Source organism: Electrophorus electricus, chromosome 1, assembly GCF_041902795.1.
Source record: "Electrophorus electricus isolate QZ-2024a chromosome 1, ASM4190279v1, whole genome shotgun sequence".
NCBI classification, from domain to species: Eukaryota; Metazoa; Chordata; class Actinopteri; order Gymnotiformes; family Gymnotidae; genus Electrophorus; species Electrophorus electricus.
In genome coordinates, this window is record NC_137497.1 from 33,769,877 (window position 1) to 33,797,792 (window position 27,916).

The 27,916-nt window shown below is 45.6% G+C and overlaps 2 protein-coding genes across 17 annotated transcripts in view; one reads left to right on the forward strand and one right to left on the reverse strand.

Moving 5' to 3' along the window:
- slc4a7 (solute carrier family 4 member 7) overlaps window positions 1-18,077 on the forward strand; it is a 37,135-nt gene extending 19,058 nt beyond the window's left edge. For 10 of the 13 annotated variants that reach the window (XM_027005375.3, XM_081716201.1, XM_027005378.3 and 7 more), the window contains 19 exons: window positions 1,435-1,580; window positions 3,860-4,017; window positions 4,187-4,274; window positions 5,175-5,321; window positions 5,479-5,582; window positions 7,109-7,283; window positions 7,462-7,595; window positions 10,226-10,471; window positions 10,642-10,741; window positions 11,005-11,166; window positions 11,272-11,385; window positions 11,702-11,863; window positions 11,978-12,229; window positions 12,345-12,413; window positions 12,663-12,836; window positions 13,356-13,487; window positions 14,353-14,435; window positions 15,722-15,829; window positions 15,978-18,077. In XM_027005375.3, the coding sequence (XP_026861176.2) occupies window positions 1,435-1,580; window positions 3,860-4,017; window positions 4,187-4,274; window positions 5,175-5,321; window positions 5,479-5,582; window positions 7,109-7,283; window positions 7,462-7,595; window positions 10,226-10,471; window positions 10,642-10,741; window positions 11,005-11,166; window positions 11,272-11,385; window positions 11,702-11,863; window positions 11,978-12,229; window positions 12,345-12,413; window positions 12,663-12,836; window positions 13,356-13,487; window positions 14,353-14,435; window positions 15,722-15,829; window positions 15,978-16,056 (2,633 nt within the window). In that variant the 3' untranslated portion in view covers window positions 16,057-18,077. The remainder of the gene's footprint in view (window positions 1-1,434; window positions 1,581-3,859; window positions 4,018-4,186; window positions 4,275-5,174; window positions 5,322-5,478; window positions 5,583-7,108; window positions 7,284-7,461; window positions 7,596-10,225; window positions 10,472-10,641; window positions 10,742-11,004; window positions 11,167-11,271; window positions 11,386-11,701; window positions 11,864-11,977; window positions 12,230-12,344; window positions 12,414-12,662; window positions 12,837-13,355; window positions 13,488-14,352; window positions 14,436-15,721; window positions 15,830-15,977) is intronic. The other 3 variants (XM_081716197.1, XM_081716212.1, XM_081716213.1) reach the window with 3 other exon arrangements.
- A 207-nt stretch (window positions 18,078-18,284) lies between these two features.
- dpy19l1l (dpy-19-like 1, like (H. sapiens)) lies at window positions 18,285-27,735 on the reverse strand. 4 transcript variants are annotated; one of them, XM_027005379.3, is made up of 22 exons: window positions 27,368-27,735; window positions 26,698-26,722; window positions 26,515-26,602; window positions 26,229-26,366; window positions 25,840-25,960; window positions 25,424-25,517; window positions 25,248-25,305; window positions 24,987-25,078; window positions 24,660-24,759; window positions 23,645-23,722; window positions 23,279-23,365; window positions 23,128-23,187; window positions 22,959-23,039; window positions 22,267-22,368; window positions 22,059-22,130; window positions 21,891-21,964; window positions 21,624-21,648; window positions 21,190-21,309; window positions 20,854-21,028; window positions 20,355-20,454; window positions 20,140-20,265; window positions 18,285-20,022 (listed from the first exon to the last, which is right to left on the reverse strand). In XM_027005379.3, the coding sequence occupies exons 1-22, from the start codon at window positions 27,591-27,593 to the stop codon at window positions 19,851-19,853; spliced, it is 2,214 nt and encodes a 737-aa protein (XP_026861180.1). In that variant the 5' UTR covers window positions 27,594-27,735; the 3' UTR covers window positions 18,285-19,850. The 4 variants fall into 4 exon arrangements, 2 of the variants coding, with proteins under 2 accessions (XP_026861180.1, XP_081572373.1); XM_081716247.1 differs by lacking the exon at window positions 26,698-26,722 and having other exon boundaries at window positions 27,368-27,503; XR_014124247.1 differs by lacking the exon at window positions 20,355-20,454 and having other exon boundaries at window positions 19,884-20,022.
- Between the last annotated feature and the right edge of the window lie 181 nt (window positions 27,736-27,916).

Below are 27,916 nucleotides of genomic sequence, written 5' to 3' on the forward strand. Positions count from 1 at the left end.
AATAGTGAACTTAGTAAAACCTCTCCAGCCTGATATGTCAAGATATGTCAAGACCCCTTTAAGTGTCGGAGAGCAGGAAGCTTGTCATATCTATAACAGTTACATGAACCTTGTGGCTATTCTCATATGGGCCTGTTCTCCCCCCTCTATTTGAACCCAGTGGCTGTTCTAATATGACTGTGCTCCCCCTCTCTGCTGTGGAGAGAATGTGAGGAAACCAATCTGAAGCATACTCCCATGATGCCATGGTGTGGTGGAGAGGACTTCCCACTGAAAGGCAGAGGGCCGGGGCAGAACGCGAGTCCCCCTCCTTCTCTTTCTGGCTGTCATGTCCCAGTACTGTTGATCTGACTCGGTGTTGTCATCATCGTGATGCTCGTCATAATGTAGTGTTTTACTACAGTGTGTTCATGCCAGCACTCTTGTGAGTGCATGTGTGTGCTTGCTGAGTTACAGTTAGGCATGTTGAGAATTAAATGATATTTTTCATCTAAACTCTGACATTAGACATTTCCTCACTGTAATGACTAATGAATAATTTAAGTATCAAATACGCTCATGATCAAACAGCCACTCCTTTGTCCTTTACTTGTGAAAGTGTAACCAATAATCTCACATCCTCTGGGACAGTGAGGCTGTCACCACTCCCAGCTTGATATAGCTTGATGTTGATTAAACATCACTATACCCACCAGTATTGAATATCAGCCAAGCCCTGTTCATCTGAGCAGTGGTATGTCTGGGAGGAATCTGCTCTTTTTTCTTTGTACTTCCACTGGCCTGACAGTATAATCTGAGGCTTTTTAATTTTGTCAGCTATATATGACTGATGATTAGTCCCTTTATGTAATAGTTGTAATGTCAGGCTTAATGAGAATTACCACAGCTTGAGAGGAGTGATACTCAACCCTACAGGGCATAGTAGGACATACTGTCCTAGTGCTTAAAGTGTCCATGCTACTTAGTCTGTTCTGGTAGATGTAAGTACCTGTGCTTCAGTTGTGTATTTCTGTGGGAGTGTCAAGGCAGTGTCTGGTCAGTTTTGTTGGGTTGTGAGCAGAGGTCTGGGATGGCTGAGTTTTCCGCCATCTGTGGGCCTGCCTGGGGACAGGATTCTCAGGAAGGCTGCGTGGGTGGTCTGCAGCGCATGTAGACACAGCAGAGGGCCATAACCCATACCTGGCTATATTTGCTGGTGTGCTCTCTGTGTGGTGATGCCTTCATTTGTTTATAGGCAGATTTTAACTTTGGACTACTTTATTAGTTAGAATAGAATGTCGTGTCTTCACATTCACTAAACTAAAAAAGTTAGATAATAGGCCATAATTGACTGACAAGCCCTGCATTGCTTTAAATGCATACATACACATATATACCCTTTCTGTCTCTGTAAGTAGCACACAAATAACCTATCCTCCTCTTCTCCCCGGTCAGGTCTGCTGGCATCGCCTCATTCAGCCCCAGGAAACTTGGACAGCAAACCGAGCGACAAACCAAGCGACAGCCGCATAAGTGCATCGGGGGTAAGCGTCCCAGGGTCTGGGGGCAGCCGTGAGAACAGCACCGTTGACTTCAGCAAGGTAGAGTTGTCCTGCAGTCCTCACACACACACTCACACACAAGCACATAGTGCTGTTAGAGGACGGAAACACTAACCTGTACCACGCGGGTGGCAGATCAACACTGAAATTGAGAACCAGGCCTAGAGTGGGTCATCGCCATGACAACAGAATTGTTTTATTACAACAAACCAGAGATACACTCTTACCTTTACACAAAACGCCCACCTGCATGCAGAACAGCAGCCGTGTGGTATTATTATGTTTCAATTTTGATGCACTGAATAAATGAATTAAATTATTAATTTAGATCAAACGAAGAGCCTACTGACGAGCCTACCGCAAATCCTCCAAGCAAAATGTGCAAATGTTACATCAGGATAAATATAAGTAGAAGTGGTCCTACTGTGGGCCTTGCTGTAGGTGAGATGAGATTTGATTAGGGCCCCGTCAGAGACACTGGTGTCTAATAGCACACACGCAGCTGGATTTCCCGGACAGTGCTGCTCTTTGTGAGAGTGGGAGCGTGGGACATGACACGGGCCAACCCAGGTTCCCCTCCACAAACCCAACACCCATCCTGCTCCCTCCACACTGCCTCCACAGCACCTATACACACATTCCTCACTGTCAGCGCATCTGTCTGCCGCTCTGAGTGTGTTCCGGTGGCTCATCGTAGCAATAGTTTGTCAGGCTGCTTTGAGCCGATTCCTTTAGAGTGCTGACTTGCTGCAGCAGCTCTCTCTCTCTCTCTCTCTCTCTCTCTCTCTGACCTCAGCAGACTCCATACTGACCGCACTGCCGACCAATACAAGGCCGTCTCACCCATGAACTAACATTAAATCATGAACAACAGGACTGAAGAAACTGAACCATGAGAAGAATTGTCAATTTAAGAGAACACAGGGTTTAAAGTGGCACAGGCGCAGCTGAGTATAGATGGGTTTTGTGTCGCCACACTGGACTGGTTGCAGAAAAGGGAAGTGGGGATGAGGGTAAGAGGGGTGATTCAGCTGTATAATCATAAGTGAATTCAGGTATAAACTAACCCCAGCTTTGATTTTGATCCCCGGCTGTGCGGTTGCTACGGAAACAGGACTGCCACCCCTCTTTCCACTGCCGTTGCGGCTCCTTGAGACCCACCGTAAGTCCCGAGCTTCCCGGCGCTGCTGCGGCATCCTGCATCGGTTCGTGTGGTCCGTGGTCCCGTGTGATGTCTTTGTGATCAGTGTTGTGCTGTTTAATAGTGTTTGATCTCTTAATTCACCATGTAATGGAGTCATCTGTGTTCTGGTTGTTGCTGCGTTTGTAGTCCTCTCATCACTGTAATTGATGTCCTTTGATCATCAGCGAGATAGACAGGCCGTGAGAGGCGAGCTGTGTACTGGGCTACAGGGATTCAGATGTCACTAGGTGGAGACTAGGTGTAGCTTCCCAGTCTTTCTTTGGTGTAGTGTTCCAGGCTGGAGGTGAGGAGTGGAATTATTCTGCAAACAGATCAGGTTCTCTTGGTCACAGGAGGAATCCGCTCTGCGGGTGTGTTTTGAACAGACACAGTTGGTTCGGCAGAGCCGTTGTCTTTAGGTGTCAGTTGAGTCTTCCAAAGTGTGCACCTTCGGGGTAACAAAACCAGCAGGGGAATGAGAACACACACAGCTCCGGAGCTCCACCCACCTGTGGCGCACAGAGGAATCGAATGATCAGTTCTGGTTGTGAAAGTACCATCTTTCTCTTCCCTCACACGTGTCTGTGGTTTCGGTGTGTCTTTCTGAGATTGTGCAATGCCTGTTCTGGAACAAGTTAATCGCTCAGTGTCCAACTGGTGCTTTCTGTTCATAACTATCTGTTTCCTTGTCTTTCATGAAGCAGTAACAAAGATATGTGTACAGGCCTCTGTTTTTGTGTGTGTGTGTGTGTGTGTGTGTGTGTGTGTGTGTGTGTCCAACAACGTGTTCATGTTTCTCATTCTTGGACTAGGTCACTGGCCTGCAGACCTTACTGAGCACTGTACTGTACCAGGAGTCCGTGTTTATGGGGCAGAGGGGGGGTGTTGTGGGGTGGTTGTTAGTTAATCGCTGGCAGGATAATAACATCCACTGGGCCAAATGGCGTGCAGCACCAAGAGGCCCTGTTCCCCATAATGCCAGCGGCTTCTGCTCTCTTCACCATTCTGTATCTGAGTCATCATTCGTCATCAAGCACAGTCATCTGCGTGTTGACCAGCACACGATGCACATTCTGTCTCTGTTTAGCTCTCATGAAAGACTACACTACCCATCTCTTTGATCCTTGACCCTCAGGTCGATATGAACTTCATGAGGAAGATCCCTCTGGGTGCAGAGGCATCCAACGTGCTGGTGGGGGAGGCAGACTTCCTGGAGAGGCCCATTGTCGCCTTCATACGGCTCTCACCTGCTGTCCTCCTCACCGGCCTCACAGAAGTGCCTGTTCCTACGAGGTAACGTGCGCGCGCACGCACACACACACGCACACACACGGACCCCACACCTGCCTTCAGTCATGCACTCCAGACACACTTCCCACACACACACACCCTGTACCCTAGTGATACAGTTACCTCTGCTCTGCTTAAGCTCTTCCCAGTAGATTCTGGTCTCGTTTCTCAGGTTCCTGTTTTTTCTGCTGGGGCCATTTGGGAAGGGCTCCCAGTACCACGAAATCGGACGCTCCATCGCCACACTGATGACAGACGAGGTGTGGTTCTCCCAGTTGCCTCCATTTATTTATGCACACCAACATTTTCTCACCTGCAAGGTGCAAGGTGCTGGCAACACCAAGGTCATGGGTTCAGTTCCCAAGGAGCACACATACTGAGATAAGGTCATACTGTGTAATGGATGTAAATAGTTCTGGATAAGAGGGTTTGCCATATGTTGTAAATGGAAATTACACACATTCACTAATTTATATTCACAAATTAACCTTTTCACGTGTTCAATAATTCACTCACTTATTCACATTTACATTTTACATTTGCGGTATTGAGTAGACGCTCTTATCCAGAGTGACTTACAAAAGTGCTTTGTCATTTACTCATAGAATACATCCTAGCCAGTGCAATAGGTTAGAGTCCAATGTACCAATGATCTAGAATACTGTAGAAATACAGGGATCACTGCTGATGCCTAGAAGTACAAAATACATAAGCTCTATCTTGGACAATGATAAGTGCAATAAAGAATAAGTACTATAGTTTGTTAGTCAACATCAGTGTAATAAACAATGCCCTACAATAAGTACTAGTTTCAGTTAGACAACATAGGAGCAGGGTCAGTGGTCATTTAAATATTCCACGAATAGATGGGTCTTCAGTCTGCGTTCACTAATTCACACACTGCATTATTCTGCTTCTACTCTCAAAACTCTCATCCTTAATAAGATGGATGCATGAATGTCTCTTTTCTTCAGCCATTTATCATTTAAACAGTGAGATTATGCATTTCACCATCTGTTCGCTGGTAAAAGTCAGCATGTCTGTAGATGGCCTGCCTGCCTAAGGGAAATCTGGGCCTGCGTAATGGGAACATCTTTGTCTTCAGTGGGGGTGTGAGAGCTGCTACTCATCCTCTCTCCCTTCCTTTGACCGGGCATTAGATTTTTCATGATGTGGCGTACAAAGCCAAAGATAGGAACGACCTGCTCTCAGGGATTGACGAGTTCCTGGACCAGGTGACTGTGCTGCCCCCCGGCGAGTGGGACCCCAGCATCCGCATCGAGCCCCCGAAGAATGTGCCGTCCCAGGTGAGCATGCTGGCTCAGCCTTGCGATGTCTGTCGGCTATCAACGCTCGTATCATCTGTCGTGTGGGTGTGTGTGTGCACGCACGCACGCTCGCGCATATGCATATGTATGTGCATTGATGTAAAGCTGGAGTTCTGCGGTTTGTTGTTCTCTATAGGAGAAGAGGAAGATGCCGACTTTGCCCAGTGGCTCCGCCCACCCATCCGATGGCATCAAAGAGGTGGCGCATCATGCCGGGCCTGAGCTACAGAGGACGGGCCGGTGAGCAGACACTCTTACCCCTGCACAAACAGCTCTGTGCAGCATGCTTCTTCCCCACATAAAGCTCGTGGTATCCAAACCAAGCGTCCTGCGCGAATCAGAGCAGGCTGAGCCCCGCATAGTGTGGCGTTCTGAGGCCTTTGTATGTTTCCGGCATTCTCTCTCTCTCGCTGAGACCCATAACCATATGGCCAGCAAGGCTAACAGTGATAGAAGCCTAGCAAAATCATTTGCATTATGCTAACAGTGGTCATGTTTACACTGTGCGTGGTGAAATTAGTTTCTCGTACTTCCTTACCCATGGAATGGCCTCAGCTGAAATCACTTATAAAGGGAATATTTAACCCCAATACTGACGCTAGAGCTCTGGATGGATGTACACATTAACATGCATGCACGTAGAAGCTTAAATGAATCGTGTGTGTGTGTGTGTGTGTGTGTGTGTGTTCCCTGGTGGGCCATGGTAGATTTGCCCTAAGCTTCTTTTGATGAAGCAGGCCGGTGCGTGTGAAGAGCGCAGCTCAGAACGGCCACCTCATTAAAGTGGCATTAGTATGAGCAACTGAGGGCGTGCTGAATGGGGCTGAACTGTGTCAGGCCTCGGTGTGTGAGCAGCTGAATGCAGGGGGGCTCGTTCAGCAGCAGCCACTGTGGCGCTTTGATCCGGCCTGGATGTGATCGTCCACACACAGCTGTGTTCCAGAGAGAGGGCTCTTCAAAGCGCCACAGCACACAGCAAACACACATTGGTCTCTTCACCCTGCCATACACTACCATATTCCTTCCCCTTGAACTCAGGGAGTTTCTCCTCAGCACTCTCGCCCCTGGCTTGCTCTGTGGGGGATTGGAACTTGACAGCTGTTATTAAAAAAACAAACAAACAAACAAAAAACTATATAAATAAAAATTGATTGATTACTAATGCTACTAGTGCTACTGCCACCAATACAACTACTAGTATTACTACTACTAATGGTGCTACTGTCACCAGTACTACTACTACTATTAATACTAGTACTACTAATACTACTGTAACACTGCTAAATGTACTGTAATACTGCTGTAACACTATTAATAGTCACTGCTGTTAACAAAAAGAACTGAAGTATTGGAGTTTAGTGACCATCAGGAGCAGACGTCTTTTCATTAACATTAATGGCTCTGCAGCTAGAGTCTGTCTATGGTCTGTTAAGTCTGTGCAAATGAGCACCGAGGCACCTGCAGGCCCCCTTTACAACATCTGCACTGTGACGCAGGCGATGAAGAGAGACCTGTCTGCTGAGGCCCACGTCCGAGTCCACAGCTCTCCCGTTCACAACAGCCTCTGATGTGTGGCACACTCACTGTGTAGCACACTGCTGTTAGCAATAACAACAACAATAATAACTGCTGTTGTTATTGATTGATATTAATCAGCGTATATGTAAGCTGTATGTAATCAGTGCAATCAAATTTAGATTTTTATGAACACATCCTACTGTGTGTTTTAGCTTTTTATTTCTTTCTGTCTCTTATCTCTCCCTAAGGTTCTTCGGCGGTTTGGTGCTGGACGTGAAGAGAAAAGCTCCGTTTTACTGGAGTGATGTGCGGGACGCTCTGAGTCTGCAGTGTCTCGCCTCCATCCTGTTCCTCTACTGCGCCTGCATGTCCCCTGTCATCACGTTCGGCGGGCTGCTGGGTGAAGTCACCAAGAACAACATCGTGAGTTTCCTGTCTGACCTCCTGTCATGGCTTTTCTTCTCACAGCCTTTGGCTTTCTATGTGTATCTTTGCATTCTCTCTTTCTCTTGTTCTCAGCTCTGTTTCTCTATGTCTCTCTCTATGTAGGAATATACTGGCTGGTCTCATCTCGCGCTCTCTCTCTCTCTCTCTCTGATAGAGTGCCATAGAGTCCCTGTTTGGAGCCTCGTTGACTGGCATTGCCTATTCACTTTTTGCCGGTCAACCCCTCACCATCCTGGGCAGTACTGGGCCCGTTCTGGTCTTTGAGAAGATTCTGTTTAAGTTCTGCAGGTCAGAAGCTCCATAACACCTCTGTTTGTTTGTTTAGATTAACTGGCACCCATGAGGAACAAACTGCAGTCTTATGACCACCACTATTTTGTTGACGTTCATATTTTACTACACATTAAGTAGCTCTTAGTATGGGTGTTTGACACTAGCACTGCCCCAAGTACTGACCTCTGTAGTGTTTTCTCTGCTTTAACACTTTGCTCAGTTCATAGAGGGCTGGATAATGAATTAATGAGCTGAAACAAGTGTTTCGCAGCAGAAACACTTGAGTTTTTCTGTGGCCCAGCAGGCCTGGAGTCTGAAACTACAAGCAAATAACAGGTTCCATCTACTGTCCTACAGCGCTATCTGGTGGTGCTAACAGACATAGACTTTAAACGGTGATTTCATGGTCTTCGTTTCAGCATTGTAAAAACAAAGATTATTGTTAAATTATACAGTGCGTGTTACACTGAAGACACTCTCTCTCATTTAAAATGATCTTAATGTTGTGATGACTTTGGGGACCCTAGCTATTTATTATTCATGCACAAGTAACAGAACTGCAGAAGGTCAGCAGATACTAGGTAATCCCAGAGGGTCTCTTGAACTGTAACCCAAGTTGAGGACTTCCACCCAGTTCAGTTTTTCAGCTCCATATACACGTCAGCTGTTAAGGGGCTTAGAGCAGCAGGAGCTCTGCATGCATCTCACTCTAGAGGACGCTGCCTCCCAGCATTCTGTGCTCTGTGGGGTAGAGCAGGAGGCTGCTGAAGGTGCTGCAGTGGCTGGCGTTGTCCCACATGTGGGAGTTGGGCAGGAGCTTGCACGCAGAGCCCGTCTCCTGCCTCCAGGAGCAGGGCCGCCCCATTGGCCGCCATGTCACTGCCTGGTCTGCTCGGGGGCTCAGCCACGCTCAGCTGCACCTGCTTGTTCCTGTATAGCTCAGTGCTCATCAGGTTGTCGGTGGGTGCCGTGGATGTGTACCTTACGTAACAGACACCCCGTAGCGGGGCCTTGAAGACCCCTGAAGGAAGGAGAGCGTGATGAACATCAGACCGTGTGTGTAACCCGGCGGTATTATGCTGTGATACATTTAGAATTATAAATAGCTGAACCCAGTGCTCCTTTTCAGTATGAAAACCATGTCCTTTAGTGTCTGCAGCATTGAGTCTGTGCAAGTGTGTGTGCTCGTGGAGGGGTGGCTGTGCGTATGTGAGCACAAAGATGTGTGTATGGGGGGTGGGGGGTGCGTGTATGTGTGTGTATTACCTGTCTCTGGGTCGTATGCATTGCCGACGTTAGTAAGGACGTCTTTTAGAAATGAGCTTTTTGTGAGACGTTTTTGTGGAAACGAGGCCATCACTTCCCAAGGAAACAGCAAAGGCCACTATAGGAGTGTCTGAAAGTCACAGAAACAAACGCTAGTGACATTCTCCTCAGCAATGTGCCCTGTTTTAAATGTTTCCCTCATGCTAAGAACCAACAGAACTCTATCCTATAGATAAAGATTAATGTAATGTCAACCATTATATCAGCACAAAGTTATAGCGCAGTAAGGGCCACACAACCCTACTACACTACCACACAAAGAAGCCTGTTTTAAAAAAACAAAAACACAAATGGTGAATGGTGGCAATAGCTTAGTAGAAGCCCTCCACCGAGGACTAAACGCACGAAACGGGCCGCTCTCACCTTTTTGACTCTGCAGTTGCTGTTCTACAGCTTTTAGCCTGTCCTTCAGAGCACTCGGCACTCTCTCTCTCACACACACACACACACACACACACACACACACACACACACACACACACACACACACACACACACACAGAGTTTAATACAACATTGAGTTCTTGAACAGGATATCATAGAATATCATCATCTGCATTACACCTACAGTCCAGGCAAACATTTTGCAAGCACCACTTTTAGGCGCCTGTTTGTACATGATCTCCTGCTCACAGATTTTGTGTGTAGACTTCTGAGTGTTATTTTATTTATTGGGTCTCATGGTTGCCACTGTGGTTTACCACATCCTGGCATCCACCTCATTCATTCTCTACTGTAATGCAGTGTGGCTGTCGTGTTCGTCAGCTCGATCCGTGGTCCTGTCGTCCGCTCCCTCCTTAGCTTCAGCGGTGTTTCTTGTCAGCAGTTAACTCCTCCAGGGCAGCAGGGGTCACTGTGTTCTCCTGAGCCGCAGCGCAGCATAGAGTCCTTATTCAGCTTGGCCTTCCTCTCTGACACTCGAGGCCATGTGGAGAAGGGTCGTTCTTCTCCTGGCCAACCCAGGGCTTTTATCCCAGCCCCACACACATACCCATGCACATGCTTATGCAAACGCCTATGCTTGCACAATGCACGGCATACAAACATGCACTCAGATAGGAGATGGATCGATTTCTGTCTCTTCCTCCCAAAGCTGGAACCACGTGCAGTCACTTTAGCAGGTTCTGTCCTGGCCTATGCACATATTAATCAATCCGTTAGATCATCAATCCATCACATCACATCAGTCAGCTTGTGTCTTCAATGAGAAATCATTTTAAATCTGTAAATGTGTTTCTGACTATCTGTGTGTGTGTGTGTGTGTGTGTGTGTGTGTGTGTGTGTGTGTGTGTGTGTGTGTGTGTGTGTGTGTCCGGCAGTGACTACAGCCTCTCCTACCTCCCTTTGCGCACCAGTATCGGACTGTGGACCGCTTTCTTGTGCATCGTGCTGGTTGCCACGGACGCGAGTTCACTGGTGTGTTACTTCACACGGTTCACAGAGGAGGCGTTCGCTGCTCTCATCTGCATTATCTTCATCTACGAGGCCCTGGAGAAGCTCTTCTACCTGGCGGAGATGTTCCCCATCAACATGCACAATCACCTGGACAATCTCACCTTCTACACGTGAGAGCTCCGCCCCTCCTCTCCAGCTTTGGGGCGATGATGGGCATAAAATGAAACGGCTATGAAAATGGAACCGCGTTATTTTGGCTGTTGTCATTTAGTGTGGTTTAGGTTCAAGGTGTTCATATAGAAAGAGGGTGTTCCTATAGGTGATACTCTCATCCCCCCAGGTGCCAGTGCTCTCCACCTGCCAACTACACCCCTGAGCTGACATGGAATGTGAGCGGCTACACCCCTGACTCGATAAACTGGAGCGAGTTGGACGTATCTGTAAGTATGCGTGTGCATGAGAGTGTGGCCGTGTGAGGTTCTGCGCGCTCTGGCCCAGGGCCAGCTGCTCTGGAGAGTTTAATGTTTTCCTCAACAAACCGGCTGGTTGTCAGGCCTTCGTGAGCAGAATCAGCCTCTCCAAGCAGGATGTCGTGCTGGATATTCCTGGATATTCATATTGTCCCATACTCCAGATTAGTGGCATAACATTTGTTTCCCTTCTCCTCTCTTTGTGTGTCTCTGTCTGTCCGTGGTGTGTGCAGACGTGTCGTAAGCTGCGTGGTGAGTTTGTGGGCGCGGCATGCAGCCACCACGGCCCTTACATCCCCGACGTACTCTTCTGGTCCGTCATCCTCTTCTTCACAACCTTCTTCCTCTGCTCCTTCCTCAAGCAGTTTAAGACCAAGCGCTACTTCCCCACCAGGGTCAGTGGCCTGCTGCCCCTTTCTGACATGTGGTACCAAACGCAAACCCTCCCGCCCCGCGAGCCACCCTAACTAGCACCTCCCCTCCTACCCTGACATCTGCAGGTTCGCTCCACTATCAGTGACTTTGCCGTATTCCTCACCATTATGGTTATGGTTCTGGTGGATTACCTGGTGGGAATCCCCTCTCCCAAACTCAACGTTCCTGACACCTTTGAGGTAGGGGCTGTCACATCGGCCTCTAGTGTGATGGGGGTAGATAAAGGGACTGCAGGGGTTCGAGGGTTTATTTTAAGTAATGTGGACTCTCAGACTCGGGCATTCTGCTCACTCAAGCATTATTTAGAGAGTGGTTTGAACAACAGATCGATGGTAGTTATCTGAGCAAAATGAACCTGACTGCTCTCACATCTGTCTCTGTTTTCTGCTGTATAAAAGAGGTGTTTCATATTTTGCATCCATGTGTGAAAAATAAAAAAGGTTCTTTTTTTGGTTTGTTTTTGTGTGTGTCTGTGCATCGTGGCGTACGCTTCAGCCGACAGCGAAGGGCCGTGGCTGGTTGATGAACCCGCTGGGCAGTAACCCCACCTGGACACTGTTTGCCGCTGCCATCCCCGCCCTGCTCTGCACCATCCTCATCTTCATGGACCAGCAGATCTCTGCAGTCATCATCAACCGCAAGGAACACAAACTCAAGGTCAGAGGCACCTACTGGCAGCACTTCTGCACACTCTGTGTGTGTGTGTGTGTGTGTGTGTGCGTGTGTGTGTGTGTGTGTTTCTCATGGCTCTTGCCGCCGCTCCCCCTGCAGAAAGGCTGTGGGTACCACCTGGACCTGCTGCTGGTGGGAGTGATGCTGGGTGTGTGCTCTCTCATGGGGCTGCCCTGGTTCGTAGCTGCCACCGTGCTCTCCATCACCCATGTCAACAGCCTGAAGGTGGAGTCGGAATGCTCCGCCCCCGGCGAGCAGCCCAAGTTCCTGGGCATCCGTGAGCAACGGGTCACCGGCCTTATGATCTTCGTCCTTATGGGCGTGTCTGTGTTCATGACCTCTGTGCTCAAGGTGAGGCAGGCGCTCGACTATCTCTCTTTAGGTTTAATCAGCAGATCAATATGTAGCTAGACCAAGGCACTGTCTAGGATCAAATAAGAGTGATCTGTCTGCTTCTGTTCCCCAGTTCATCCCCATGCCTGTGCTTTATGGTGTTTTTCTCTACATGGGGGTCTCCTCCCTCAGGGGGATCCAGGTAAACACACCATTGATTAGTAGTCAAGCAGTACAGATTTGGAAATTTCAAAAATATTACTATATATAATTCAGTTGAACATATTTGAAAAAACACTGACTGCTTCCCATTAGTTCATTTACAAATGTGCACATCAGCAGTGTCCAGTAATTATATGCCTTTATTGACTTCACACCGAGCATGTTGTTGTTCTTCTTTGCTGGGTTTAATGGCTGAATTGGTGAATTGGAGTTATCCATCACTCCGTAGTTCTTTGACCGGATCAAGCTGTTTGGCATGCCGGCTAAGCACCAGCCGGATCTGATCTACCTGCGCTATGTGCCGCTGTGGAAGGTGCATGTCTTCACCATAGTGCAGCTCACCTGCCTCGTGCTCCTGTGGGTGATCAAGGTGTCCGCAGCTGCCGTGGTCTTCCCCATGATGGTAAACACCTGATACCGCACAGCACTCTCGTGCAGCAGTCTAATACAGCAGTCCGATACGATGCAGCACAGCAGTCTCATACCATGTTTTGATACAGTACAGCACTCAGATAAAATGCTCTTAATACACTGCAGTATCTTGATCCAGCACAGCACTATTCCAGTTTAGCATTCTGATGCACAACAGTACCGTCCCGATATACCTCCCAAGTTGCCACTGCTGGGCCCCTGAGCAAGGCTTTTAACCCTCAATTGTGCAAGTTGTACTCAGTCATAAATGTAAGTGAACCAGCATGACCATCACTGGGAAAGGTTTCTTTATATGGATAAAATAAAGGCAGTGTTATAAAGGTACATAAGTCAAATAGTCAACTTTTATTTGAATTCTGTAACCAGTACAATTACAGCTGTAGTGGACTAGAATATACAGTGTATTATATGCATTATATAGGCATTATATGCTATATGGTGCTATTCTTAAATGTGTTTTCCGGGTCTCTGCGTGTGCTCCCTGGGGTAGGTCCTAGCTCTGGTGTTTGTGCGGAAACTTCTAGATTTCTGCTTTACGAAGCGGGAGCTGAGCTGGCTGGATGACTTGATGCCCGAAAGCAAGAAGAAGAAAGAGGATGACAAGAAAAAGAAAGCAAAAGAGGTTTGTGCATCACACCATTGTAACCACTGCGTGCGGTTTCTCAACCTGAAAAGCACTCTGGACAGTAACAGACAGTAACATCGGTCAGTAGTGTGGGTTCATAGTGGACTCTTGGTCTCGTTGATTGGGCATGTGGGTCCCCACAGCATGGTCTTTTGCATGATTCATACACCTTTTTGTGAAGTTATTTACTAAGATTATTAACATTTATATTAACATTAACTACTGTTAATCTGTTTTTATACAGATTACCTCTTGTATATTACAAATTGTAAATGGGTCTGTGTGCAAGCCTGCTATACACCCCACCCCCTTCCTGTCCGGCTTCTGAATCGTGTGTATGTTGTGTACACAAACTCACATGGAATTTCATTTATAAAAGGTTGTGCACACAAATAATGGGAAATGGTGTGTGCAGAAAAATTCTGCAATTTTTAAAACACAAGTATACACGTTTGCACATGATTTCACCAAATCAATCGTCTTGCGCAAGTCGTCTTCTGCACGCGTGAAGGTGTCTTACAGCCCTCCCTAGCTCCAGTATAAAGAATTTCATAAATACATAAATATGATTGCACTTGGGTCTGAGGTTCTGTGCACCCAGTTTCCTGTGTCCAAGGTTCTGTAAATGTATGCCCAGTGCCTGGCAAGTATATCTTGGTATAAATCTTGGTTTGTGCGTGGAAGCTTACATTCACACTTTCCACAGCCGTTTATCTGTGCAAAATTATGTGCAACATTTATAAACAAGACCCCTGGTACCCTGGCAGCCACGACGCACTTTCAAGTTCCTTTTCACTTTCTCATAATTTGCTGAGGTCTTGAACGCTTGTCAGTGAGGTCTTGCTGGATGTCTTTTTCCCAGGAGGCTCAGCGCATGCTGGAGAGTGAGCAGGGTATGGAGTATGACGCCGAGCATCTCCTCAGCCTCAAAACCCTGAAAACCAGGTCAGTCCAGCTTCAGTTTGCCTTTCCGTCTCCATGGACAACACATCTCCCTCCCCACGGCGGGTGATACCTTGTGCAGTTGATGTCTTGGACACTTGTGCTGTTTCTCTCGAGACAGATGTGACAGTGTAGTCTCCATCACCTCATGTGAGTAGGAAGCAGGAGGAGGGGTTGGTCATTAATTTAATCCCATGCCTACGTTTTAACATTTGACCTCAGTGCGCGGGTAATCGGCGCCGAGGTCCGATTAACTTTGGTGAAGCCTGTACTCACCCAAGCGTAACCGCATGCATTTGTGGAGTTCATCGGGCCCCCACCGCCCCACCCCCGAGCTGCCTGGCACTCTGTGCTCAGGCCGACCGCAGTGGAAAGAGCCGACACGGTCTACGACCTCGCCAGGAGTAGGGCGGCTTTGGCTTCGGTTTGCCTGTCCTTGGCGGCTGGGTTTGTGGCGAAGCCTTCATAGCCCCGGAGCAATGCCATCTGCCAGCTTTGGCTGCGTATCTACTGCAGACACGGAGTGTCTTCTTCAATTTATGAAAAAACAAAAACAAAAAGATTCTAACAGTGTTTTTATCAAAATGAACCAATGAAATAATGGTGTTAAAAGTTAAAAATTAGCTTTTGGTTGGTAACGCTTTTAACAACATTAGCTTATAATGGTTTACTAGTGTTTATCCAGCGCACGCTTGTGTGTAAGCAGTTTGTACTGCTGTGCCTCAGCCAGTCAGTGTTATTAGACCCCTGGCAGGTGTGGAGACAGCTATAGCAGGTGGTCACTTGTGGTCAGGCTCTGATGCCCGAGGTGAGACAGCAACCACCCTGAGGCCAGGCTGAGATGAATAAACCATCATCTCTCAAGACAACACACAGGAAATAATTGGACACTGATCACCAAGGGATGTGTTCTAATGCATACTGAAGGATCTCTTTGACCCAGATGTTTGTTTTAAGTTGTTAACAGGTTTTAAAATGAGGTCCTTTTATCAGGGCACAAGATCACTAGTCCTGGGAACAGCCTCCTTTCAGCACTGGTTCTCATCTAGATGCGATTCTTGATTGTGGAAATCATATGCTGTGCAGATAAAGGATTCTGGACCAGGGTGTGAATTCACCAGAATCAGTACCTGCAAATCTGCAGCTTTACTCACAAAACTGGCCAACAGGCTTTATATTACAGAGCCATCAATGGAAGACTGTGTGGAAAAGTTTGCCTGTGTGTGTGTGTGTGTGTGTGTATGTGTTTGTGTTGACCTGCTGTGCTGTGTGTTGTGACTCCCCTGCAGTTCTGACCCGTCTGTGGTAAACATTACTGATGAAATGGCCAAAACCTCTGTTTGGAAAGCTGTTGCCATGAACTCTGACAGTTCCAAAGTGCTGAAAGCTAGGGACAGGTAGCTATACCTCCTCTAACCTCCACCATCCCGCCTGCTTTCCTCGTCTCCGATGTGTCATGCTCTCTCCGGTGCACTGTGCTTTTTTTTCTTTAGTCACCCGTAGACACACAGTAGCATTCACCGTGTGTCCCTGTCCCTCCTGCAGGGAAAAGAGTGCCAACATCCTGATCACTGTGGAGGACGAAGACAGAGGGGGACATATGGACACGGAGACATCGCTGTGATGGCAGAGTGGAGACAGCTTGTGGCCTGGGGAGAGAGAGACAGACAGGCTCCCCAGAGACCAGTGAGAGAGACCAGTGTCAGGCTGACCCCAAATCTGGGCAGAAAGCAGCAGGCCATGTAGGACACCAGGAAAAAGCAACGGAGTCTTTTCACACCTTCTCCACTTAGGTTTTTTTTAAATATACGAACAAGTTTGCCTTTCACTTTATTTTAATATGAATCTATTCATGCTGTCAAAGGTGTTCTATAATGAGCTGACTTCTCACATTTTATTTTTATCTGACAGTAGATGTTATTAAAAGGTAGCAAACCTTTAAGAATAACATGGAGTTCTCGTAAACTGCTCGTTCTGGTGTTTGCCCAAAGCTGGCTTTGCTTAGATTGAGGGTCTGTGCACTCTTCAGTTGGAGCCATTTCTGTTCAACACTGTTCAAATGGATTAAAACTTTAGTACTACAGAGAACAGTTTTATAAACACAGTTTTGAGGTTTGAGGTACCATATCATTGTGAACCAGTGTCAAAAGACAGCCATGTCTGAATATAAATAGTTTTTCTCTTTTTTATTATTATTATTATTGTTGTTTTATTTATTTTTTAAGAAGTATTTTAAAGATTTTCTGTGTCTTGAGCATTTGGACTGTACAATGCCCTGTAATTGTCCTAAGACAATATAGTGTCATATAGTGATGTTTCGGACTGATCAGTTTACTGAGCTGAGAATGCACCAAGTTCACTTACTAGAAAAGTCATCAAGACACTTAAACTGAATGGTGTCTTCACTCTGAAAACACACCCGTTTGGCACAGGCTTTCAACATTTGACGTTTCAGCACTTAAACGTGAAATATATATGTATGAGCAATGCTGTAAATTCTCTGCTCTAGACACAAGTAGTAAGCAGTGCAGTGCTCTAGAAGAACAATCTATTACCTAGTTTACATCCAGTGCAAGATTTAGTGTAACTGGATCAAGAATTGTTTTAGCACTTTTTTTTTTTTTTACAGTTTGTTAATCATTTAATTTATTGTCAGTCATGTAATAGAAGCAGCAGGTTATCAAGTTTGTAGCAGTCCTGTTCCTTCCCCTTACTTTCCTGTGTTAAACTGTGCACTTTAGCACCTGCTGCTGCGGCATTGGGCCCCGGCTCGGCTGGAGCCCTCTACCACGTCCACTTAGAGCAGCCGCGCGAACCGTTGAGTTCCAGCGGAGGCTGCTCGCACCACCCGCTCCAACCTCTGCTGCCTCCCATCCACCCTTAGCTGATCAACCAAATCAAGCCTTTGGTTCGTCACCTCTACCTTCAAGACTGAGTTTTCAGAGGTGGTTTTTTTTTTGGTTGTGGGTTTGTTTTTTTTGTTTTTTGTAAATTGCTGAAAGTATATTTAGAAACAATAACTACGAAAATTGTGCCTGATATTTATAAAATCTGAGGAATCACCTGTTTTGAAATCTTAGTTTGATACTATGAGTAGTTTTGTGAGGTTAGAGATAAGCAGGCCGCTCTTTTGGAACGTACGTAAATTATTCTTTAGAAATTCTAAGTAGGTATAATTATAATTAGGAAGAAACCCGTTTGTAAGCAAGTTCTTATCCTGGTTGCCCTTGTTCACTACTATTTCTGTTGCATTCAGCATAAACAACATATTTTACAACTTTTTCACATTTCCATGATCAATCAGTAATGATTCTTTGGGTCCTATAGCTACAGTGGGACTGCATTCCCACTTGGCTGTTAATCAGGTCTTCCCTTCCCAGAACAAGTATAGCAGTAGTGGTGCTCAGAATCCTTCATCTCTTCACCTACCCACTGCAGCCTGGAAACCATCATACAGAATACATTTTCATTTAGGACTGGTCAAGACAGGGACTTAAAGAAGACTTCAGATAGAAGAGAGATTACTGTTTTGAAACTGCACAATGTACATATATTATTTAGTCAAAAGGAAAACATGGAGCAAATCTATTTTTTGTACATTTTCTGAAACTGTTAAAGCAATAAAAGGTGACTGGTTTACAGTGATATCCTGGTGGTGATGTTGGATACTCACAAAACAAAAGACCAGGCCTAGCTGAGCTTGCTTTCAATTTTTGACTAGGCCACAGCTACCCATCGAGGAGCCAGTGTAAAGAAAGCAAAAACGGGACACTGCAAAATATTCCGCATCACAAAACTAATGTTACACTAGAACTTTCTCTGGGAATAAAACAGTGGAAATGGGGACTGCAGTGCAAAATTACAAATCCCTTTATTCATAAAATACACTTAAAAAGGAAAGTAAAAAAGTACTACAAACAAAATTATATTTCCACATAAAATATCCCCACCCCCAACATTAGGCAGACTGTGATATCATTATGATATCAATTTGTGCCACAAATGCTCAATTACAGTATATTACAGCATGGAAATGAAGAAAAAAAAGTTAATACTTAAGAAATGCATCAAGGCTTATATGCAGCTTCGTTACGTCAGTAAGAAAACGATACCAGTTTTCTCTCGCAACTTGAATATGCGCGCAGTTTTTTACAGCTTTTTGATCTGATGTCTACATTTGACTGAAGGGTCTCGTTGGTCAAAGTGTGAGGTGCTGTTTGGTTTTCTTAAGGTTTCCCTGCTGCCCTCCTGTAAGTATGACCTACATTAAGCCCAAAAACAGCATGGCTTTACCCCCACTGCCCTTGAGCTACTCAAAGCTATGGACTGAACACACGTTCGCCAAAGAGAATCCTCTACAACCTATCTAATACCGGCCACAGTTCTGTGGAAATTTCAACTTGACAGGCAAAAACAACAACATTCAGCTGTATGATTGATAGTGGCTCTGTGCACTGGATGATATGATCAACTGTAAATGCAGAGACCATGTGAGGAAAGGAAGGACAGGGTACAAACTTTCTGGAGAAGAGCACCAGGACAGCGGACACATCCTCACTCAAGATCGGATTTCCTTGGTCTGGGACACTAGCTGCTTATCTAAACTTACACACTGGAACCATTTAAGATGGCCCACACCCAAATAGCTGAAGGGCAACTGTTACACTAAACCCAATGAACTTCTCAGTTTTGCTTCAGTTTTCTGTTGTGAGCACAATATGTGGTTACAGAAAGGAAGTTGAACATAACACTAAACAGAACTGAACAATAGTGAAACAAAGGCCCACTCAGAGTGCGGACTCTGAAATATACAGGCAGTAACAGAAAACTACAGGCTTCCTACAAACACAATTACAACATAGTCAAAAGACTGCACAAAATTGCACACAAAAAAATGGACTTCAAACTCATCACCCTATATTAGTCCAACCGTGTGTTTTGGAGAAATGACGACAGACAAAACAAAAACAAAATATTACTTAGGACGGTTCAAATATTAATACACTGCAGTTACAGATTATTGGATTCTATATAGAAATTTCAGATTTTACATCGGTTTTTAAGGTGGCAATTTGCTACATTGAAATAAAATAAAAAGAAAACATTTTACGCCTAAAACATGAGACTAAAAACATTTAAAGGGTAGGTCTGCTGTGGCAGGAGGTAAAAAAAAAAGAGAAGGCATGAACATACTGTGGTGGCAAGGAGCAGCAGCAGAAGCGAGCAAGCCCGTGGGAAGCACGAGCTGAGACGTCAACACTCACAGCGCAATAGCTGGAGGGGACACCAGCAGTGTGCTCCACCGACTGCCTCACGGTCAACACAACACCCGCAACAGGTACCAAAACAAATAATGACGCAAACGGGTCACGACCTTTTGGACAACACTAATTAGCATTTTTCGCACGCCAACGCGTGTTATCTGGGGTCTCTAGTAGCTTTGGGGACCTTCAGGACTTTGTAGACATTGTTCTGAAAGACGGTGGTGAAGTGGGGGCGGGAGTCCCTGGACATGAGTGTGCAGAGGGGGGTTCTGCCTACGTTGTGGGGGTCCTCCACATCCCAGATCTCAGGCATGCTGCACCCGGGCCTGCGGCAGAGAGCCAGCGCGAGAACATCAGGCGTTAACAGAGCGGCCATGCGAAAATCGTGCATGTGGACACTCGGTGGCGGGCATTCAAGAGCCCGGGTGTGCTTGCGGTTTTACCTGGTGCGCCTGGTGCACCACGAGTCCTCCAGAATGAAGTAGTCGACCTGTAGGCTCAGCAGGTTTCTCTTCACCGCCTCAGCTGGTTTGCGGCTGTACATGGCATACACCTGCTTTGTCCTCTCCCTAAAGACACAGCACACACAGATCAAACCCCGGACTGAAATGCGCTTAATAAAAGCAGACTGTTAGGTTTAGCGGGGACGTCCCCCGACCTTAGCCCCGCATCCTCATAGTGGGGGTGGTTGACGATTGCTCTTCCTGTGGACAGTTTCACACTTGCCATGGTGGGCATGGCGCCAGCAAACACAGTGTCTGCACAACAAACAACCAGCAGCAATGAGATCAGACTTAATAAAGAGACCTGGCCTTTACCAACATGTGAAACAACACCTACTTGCTCACAGGACACAAAATGAGACACATTTAATTGTGGAAGGGATGTATGAATTTGTATGAATTTTCCTATGAATTTTTGTTGTTAAGATGTATGTCCCAGGAGGTGGCCAAGAATTAATGGAATTAGCTGTATTAGCTCAAGTTAAAGATGCTGAATATGCTGAGACAGATCTGGTCAAAGTAACTATTTTGTTTCAGAGAGCAATATCCTGTCTCCTCGTTTAAGAGCCAGGAACGTTTTGCTAAGAGAAAGAAAGTGACACTAAATTGGCATCAGGATGTCAGGATGACAGCAGTAAGATGGCGGACTCTCACTCTGTGGAGTGTTTTCTTTGATCCATTCCAGCAGGTCTTCCTGTGGGAGGTTGCTGAATTCTCCCATGATGCCCCACTGGTTCTGCAAGTTGGCTACCCCTTGAACTGCCATGATGGACAGGATGACAAGCACAACAATGTGCTGCCTGGCCTTCTCACCGACCCAGCCAAACAACTGCATGCACAGACACACACACACACGCGCGCACACACATACACACAGGCGCACACACACACACACAGGCGCACACACCAGTGAGAATCAGGAAATGCTGAAGAATAACCATGCACCCCGGTGGGAGTAAAATAAGAGAATGGGCAGCATTGTGTAGGGACCTGTCTGGAACAGATCAGGGAGGCCATGAGACACATGTGTGGCGTGAGGAAGAGTTTCAGCCTCATGATGAGAACAGCCAACACGGCAAAAGCCACCAGCTGCAGACTGTGGTATACCATCTACAACACACACACACGCGCACACACGCGCACACACACAGTCAGAAAGGCTCTGAGCCAGGTCCCGATGGTCACAAACACAACTACAGGTCAGAACACGTGAAGAGAGATCTGAGATCTGAAAGTAGAATTGGGTGTATAGATAAGCTTTTTAACCACAGCTAAGGCAATGCCGTGCATCAATACTGAACATATTCAGTAGCTGTATGCTGCAGCCGCATACTGAAAATGTTCATTTTCAAACAACTCATTTAATAAGCTATGGTTACTGCAGTCGCATAAACACAGGCAATGAGAAATAAGGACGTTCTTACCACCCCTTTAGCCAACTTCTCTGTCCTACAGAAAGAACAAAAAATAAGATTAAACCAACTACTCAGTTCTACAACATTACAGCCAAAGATGAAAGACCCTAAGAACCTTATCAAGCTCTCAGCATGCCTCTATACAACAGCAGGACAAAACCACAGGTAGGGTTAAGCTGCTTGTACAGTGAAGGATGCCACTGTTGCCCAACGCTCGATGTCCCTGCTCCAGGGACATCGAGCAAAGACAAGGCCGTCCTAGACTAAAGCACTCACTGGTCAGCGCTCGGCCCATTCTCCACCTCAGCAGGACTCTGGTGTCGGAGCGCCACGACCACATCCTTTATGGTCTGGGCGGAGGAGGGGCGAGAGGGAGGCAGAACACATACGTGAAGAGAAATGTTGCAGCAGCTGCGTAAAGTAGTTTAAAGAGCGATGCCTCACCTTTCCAGCAATAATGCCCACCACCAGTATATTAGAAGGCAACAGCAGGGTTTTAAGATACCGGAACACAGTCTGAAAGCAGAGCACAGAGACGCTGAGGTACCCACCAATCACACATGCGCTTTTTAAAGTTGGAGTACTATGGAGGGCTGCACAGGAATCCAGAAGCTTCGCGTGACCACGAGGAGCCCTGTTCTGCACTACTGACCTCCGTCTCCATGAAGTCGAACTCAGCTGCGCAAGTATACATCATGGTGTCAAAGTCCTTGTAGCTGGTAAATTTGGACTTGATCAGGCTGCTGATGTGAGCCTAATATAAAAGCAGGGAGACATATACACATGCGCAGCTCTGGAAAAAATGAAGAGACCACTGCAAAATGCCCGGTTTCTATTTATAAGTACGTTTTAAATCAAATTAACATTTTTGTTTTGTATTTTATCATACACACAATTGTCCCAAATTCCAAATAAAATTTGTCATTTAGAACATGTTTTGCAGAAAATGACGAGGGTAAAATAACAAAAAAAAGTTTTCAGACATCAAAACCAAGTTCATCTTCATTTTAAAAAATACAATACTAAAGTTGTTCAGAGGTTAATATTTGGTGAAATAACCCTGATTTACAATCCCAGCTTTCAAGCCTCTTGGCATGTTCTCCACCATTCTGTCTTTCACACTGTTCATCAAATAAGATTTGAATGTGTGGAGTGAGGAAGAGTCAGAATTCAACGGGCACTGGAAAGAACCAGCTACCATATATGTAGAGATGCTGATTAAAATTTTTTTTTTTTGTGGTATCTTCATCTTTCCCAGAGCTGTATTAAAAAAAAATTCAATAATTGAAAACTTTTTTTTTTTAACCACAGTGATGGTATGTTCTACCCCTCATGGTCACTTACGTCATCTGAAGCCCCAAAGAACACAGCCAATGTGGACTTCAGAATGGCCGTCGTCACCACCCAGGCAAGGCACTGCATGACCTGTGAGTGACAGCACTGTTAAAATGAATGATGAGCAAAAAATAGCATCTAGTGAAAGACCAGCTGCCTGAGAGCTGCCCTCTCTCACCCACGTCAGGAGCCCAGCTCGGAAAGTGTCTGTGAAACGGTCCCTCAGTGCCACAATAGCCTGGAGCAAAAGAACAGCAGTGAGTTGAGCAAGGAGCGAGGCTTCACTCCAGCAAGCTGGCTCCACCCAGAGGGGCGCGGCTGTCACTCACCCAGATGGAGACGAGGGAGGAGGCATAGAAGGATGTAAGCAGCATGGAGTTCCCAAACATCAGAACAAAGCAGACTCCTAGAGACACCTGCAAAATGTGAAGGGAAGGCAGGGTCAAGACAGTGTCTAACCATGCCATCTACCCACCATCTACCCATGCTGTGGGCACCACACCAGCACATTAGTAGCCAACACTGTGTGCTCAGTCCTGTATGATTTCAGGCTTAATGAACATCATGCTGGCTTACTTCTGCCCACATACACACCCATGCACACACCCACCTCGTCCCCAGCTCCTGCTGGCATGTTACACACACACACACACACATTAATTAATCCTACAGAGTGGGGTGAGAGAAACACTCACCATGTGTGTCACTAGGATGGCCTGCATCTTCGTAGGACTCAGATAGCCCAGGATGTATGAAGCAAACAGGGAGGCCACCTGCAAGACAGTTTAGCAAGAACACTTTAATAGCCACAAGAGGACCTTATTAGTACTGCACTAGAATGCTGAACTCAGAACTGCACACATGCAAAACACATGAGCTGTCAGGCTCATCTAGAAAACACTGTTCTGTTTTGAATATGAAAATCATAATTAAACTCTGAAGGGAGTAGATAGCACAAATCTCCATTAGATCTTAAAATGTCTGTACTCTTGCATGGTGTAGTGTGTGATTACTGTTTGATCTTTTTCATCTATTGTCTATAAAGTCAGTGGTCTGAAAATCCAGGTTACCATGTTAAAGCTGCAGGAGAGACAAATCTATGACTGAATTGTAATTAGGTTAAATGTCTTTTGACCCTTCAATATGCATGTAAAAAACCCTTCTGAAAGAAATTAGGCAGCCTTGATCTCGAGTAATGCATATGTAAGCCAAACTGTGCATGTTTACAAGGCAGATGTCACTGCCCCTCCCATACTGACACTAGCGATGCTGCCTCCTGTGCTGATCTCAAGAAAGAATTCTCTCAAATCAACAGCGATAGGCTTGAGCACATAAGCCTCGGAAATTCTGATTCTCTCCGTTTGTGCCACAATATGTAGTTCTGCTTGAAGGGCACAATGGGTGGTTTTGCACAGAGGGATGTCAATCTTACAGACTCATTAGAATCTTAGGACCACAGCCAGGCAGTCCTTAGGTAGGTCTGATCAGTAACCTTATGTTATGTCTCCTTTTTTGCACTCATTCAGACTTCGCTGGATTAATATAGCACTCATGTTTGGTGTCACACAAACAACTGTAACCTTGTACACCACATCCCCTGGGACTATACGGTAATTTGAGCGCTACGTGGGTTTCCCTACTGTTTCCAGCCTTCTGTGGCCAGCCACTGTCTCATCTCCCTGGTGCTGCAACTGAAGATGCTCCTCTCACCTGCGTCAGCAAGACGAATTGCGCAAACTGCCAGGGCAGCATGAACATCACGTTTGAGAAGCCCAGAGCCATCATGGCGTTCCGGCTCGGGTTCCGGTTTCTGCAGGGAGATGACGTGATCGACACTATTTATGTGGCAGGAATTGACATAAATACCATAAAAACAGCAATTGGCGGATGGGGCAGGGATGGTATTCAAACAGAACCCATCTGTCAGAAGACAGTCAGGAAGAGACAGGAAGATTTAACTCTTAACGTGAGAGTCTGTCAGATAGGAGAAGGAAAATCTGAGGGAAACAGAAAGAGGGAGGGAGAGGGGTCAGTTACCGTAGGATATATGTTAGGAGGAGCATCTGCAGAACGAGGAAAGGGTAGGAGAAGCTCTCTCTCAGAGGTGGGGTCCACATGACTCGAGTGCTCTGGTAGCCAGTCACAACAACTAAAATCACTTACATCCCACTATCACAAGCATCAGCTGTTCAAGCTAATACAACCAGAAACAGTTTGGCACATGAAATCCAACAGTTATACAAACACAAGCCGTTTACTGACAGGATAAGCATCATAAGAGGTGGGGCGAATCCTTACCTCTCCATGATTAAAAAAGAAACACAAGACCGTAACACCACCACCCAGCCTGCTGCCGCTACAGACCATAACAAACCAGAAAAGTGTTAAAGGCAATCTGGGATTTATTTATTTATGTATGTATTTTTTACAAAAAGCCCTGAAACTAGTGTAACATCCAGGAATTATGAAGTTACCTTAGATACGTTCCATAGATGTAAAAGAGGCTCATCATTGCCCCATTTAAGAGGAAAACAAAAGTGACGTAGAAGTAGGCAGGATCCCCCATGCCTGAGAGACACGATCGCCCACATCAGCAAGCACTTCTCACATGTGCGAACAATGCTTAAAAACCTCAGCTAAAAACAGCAACAGAGGAATTGCAAGCAGAACCAGAGGAAAGGTAAAGAGGTGTCAACAGGTATGAAAACTGATAACAGCAAGGAATGCCTTTACCTGTTTCAAAGCTAAACTAGGTTTCAAACAATTTACCATGCAGCCCACATTAAAAAATGAGAACTTTCTACAAAAACAAGAAATGGAGTCTTTGTTAAAGTTAACCATCCTCCCCTGCGTGTTTGCGCAGATCAGGTTGCCATGTGGACAGCAGTACCTTCACAGCTTTCCACTGGTTCCAGCCCCTCCCCTCTGTTGATGGACCAGCACATCTTGGTGGGGATTCCTAAGACTCCCATTGTAGCAGTGTACACACGGTACAAGCTGGCGAGGACCACCTGCAGTGGAGTGGGCAGAAAGGAAGATTCCACTGAGTTGGCTGTTGGACTTAGCTACTACAAATCTGTATGTAGGCATGACAACCGATATAAATTAGACTAGTATTCACAAATGATGAAAAAAAGCTGTTGCAGTTCATAATGACAGACTTCATTTTTAGAATTCGGCTGGTTGAACAGTACTCAAAAGTGTGGTAACATCCTAATCCTCTCAGGCGTTTTATCCATGAAACTTGGTTAATCAAATCTGTATGAACATCAGTCTTACCTCTGGATATAAGTTGAACCTCTTTAAGGTATTTATCACTAATGGATATTCAGTAAGTCTGTCATTCATGATCATATAAAGTCCATTCAGGAAGGTAGGAGCCTCAATAATGGTTTTAAAGTAGGAGTAATACAGTCCCTAAAATGACAAAGAATCAGAAAACACAGTGAAACTCATGTGATGAATATTAACCTGATCTGAGGATGTGCAGAATATAAAAATACTAGTTTAAAATAAATCTTCGCTTTTCTATGGTGTCTTTATTGTGATAAGAACACTAGCATACCATTTCAGTTCTAAAGGCCATCTCCTTCTCCAAGGCAGACATATGTGAAAAATGTCTGTCATTCTCAAAAAGATGTGAAAGATGGTACCTAGGTAAACATAAAACAAAAGAAAAAAATGTCTGTGGCTACATTATTTTAAATGACCAACATTTTCAAGAGTAACTAAGAAGCCAATTACATACCAATGGGACAATCCTGCAGCAAGAGCTGTAGACAAACAGATAAATTAACTATTGACTATTATTCATTAGTCATTGTATGAGTAATAGCTAAATCCGTATGATCATTGGATATCTAACCACAGAACGGAACTATGGGAATTCAACTAGATTGCTTATATACATAATCCAATAAACAAGACTATGTTTGCTTCTAGCTAGTTAGATACATAATTCTCAGTAAGAGGTTATATATCTATCGCTAGCTAACTAAATGAAAGGTTACTAGAGTGATGTGTTTACGCGTTACAGTAACCTAAATGAGAATTAAAGGCACAAGCCGCTATAGCTAGCTAGTTAATACTTCGGTTGGTGCCGTGACTGCGCTAGCTAGCCAACAATGTATGCAGGTCTTGCAAGATGCAAAGTAACGTTAGTGAAGTTACAGTTGCTGCAAGTTAGTTATGTACGATAGCAAGCGAGCACTGCAAGCAGTTTTGAGATTAAACTGGTTAACTCCGTATTTGAAGAATCGCAGCTCTCTAGCTAGCATGATTTGCTACTATGTAAAAATATTGGGTTAACTAGGTTAGCAAGCTAGCTAGCTACGTTAATTTTCAGTTTAGTGACCAACGTTAGCTAACCTAGCTAGCGATATGTAGCCAGATCGATAACGCAGAGTTACTTCACTTACCGATAATTAAGACGATGAGGACTCTTACAAAAGCTGATGGACTCAAGCCCAGTTTATTTTTAATGAATCCAGTAAAAAGTCCGTTTTTACTTTGAAAAAATGACCCTTTCCCCTCTTTCACCCTTCTGCCTTTCACTGTGCTGTGAGCTACAGACGGACTCTTCTCTTTCTCGGTGCCCTGTTGGGGTTGATCCTTTGCGTTTTGTTTTCTTGTTTTAACTACCATAATTGCATATCAGTAAGCTACGACATAAATAAATGCTAAGTGACAGCTATTCAACAGTTAGGTTATCTACCTAATTCAGCGTTCTCAGAGTCTACTGTTGCTTGTACTGTCTAACTGTACTGTGACACAATTTCTTTATTAGCCAGCCAGCCAGTTAGATTGCTACAGATCGCCCCCAACCGGATATAACACAAAGTGTCAGCATTGGTAACCATGGTAACAGATATTCCTTGAAATGGACAGAAGCAGATAGATGTCCTGAATGCTTTGGTTGCACCATAGTAAGGGTTGGACCGACAATGGCTGAGCCATAGACTAGATAC

Excerpts from the sequence above, each read along its gene's own strand:
- dpy19l1l (XM_027005379.3), bottom strand. The coding sequence starts at position 27,593 with ATGGTAGTTAAAACAAGAAAACAAAACGCAAAGGATCAACCCCAACAG. Across the intron at positions 26,603-26,697 it reads GCTGCAGGATTGTCCCATTG|GTACCATCTTTCACATCTTT; the intron begins GTATGTAATTGG and ends ATGTTTACCTAG. Across the intron at positions 21,029-21,189 it reads CCCTGATCTGTTCCAGACAG|TTGTTTGGCTGGGTCGGTGA; the intron begins GTCCCTACACAA and ends CTGTGCATGCAG.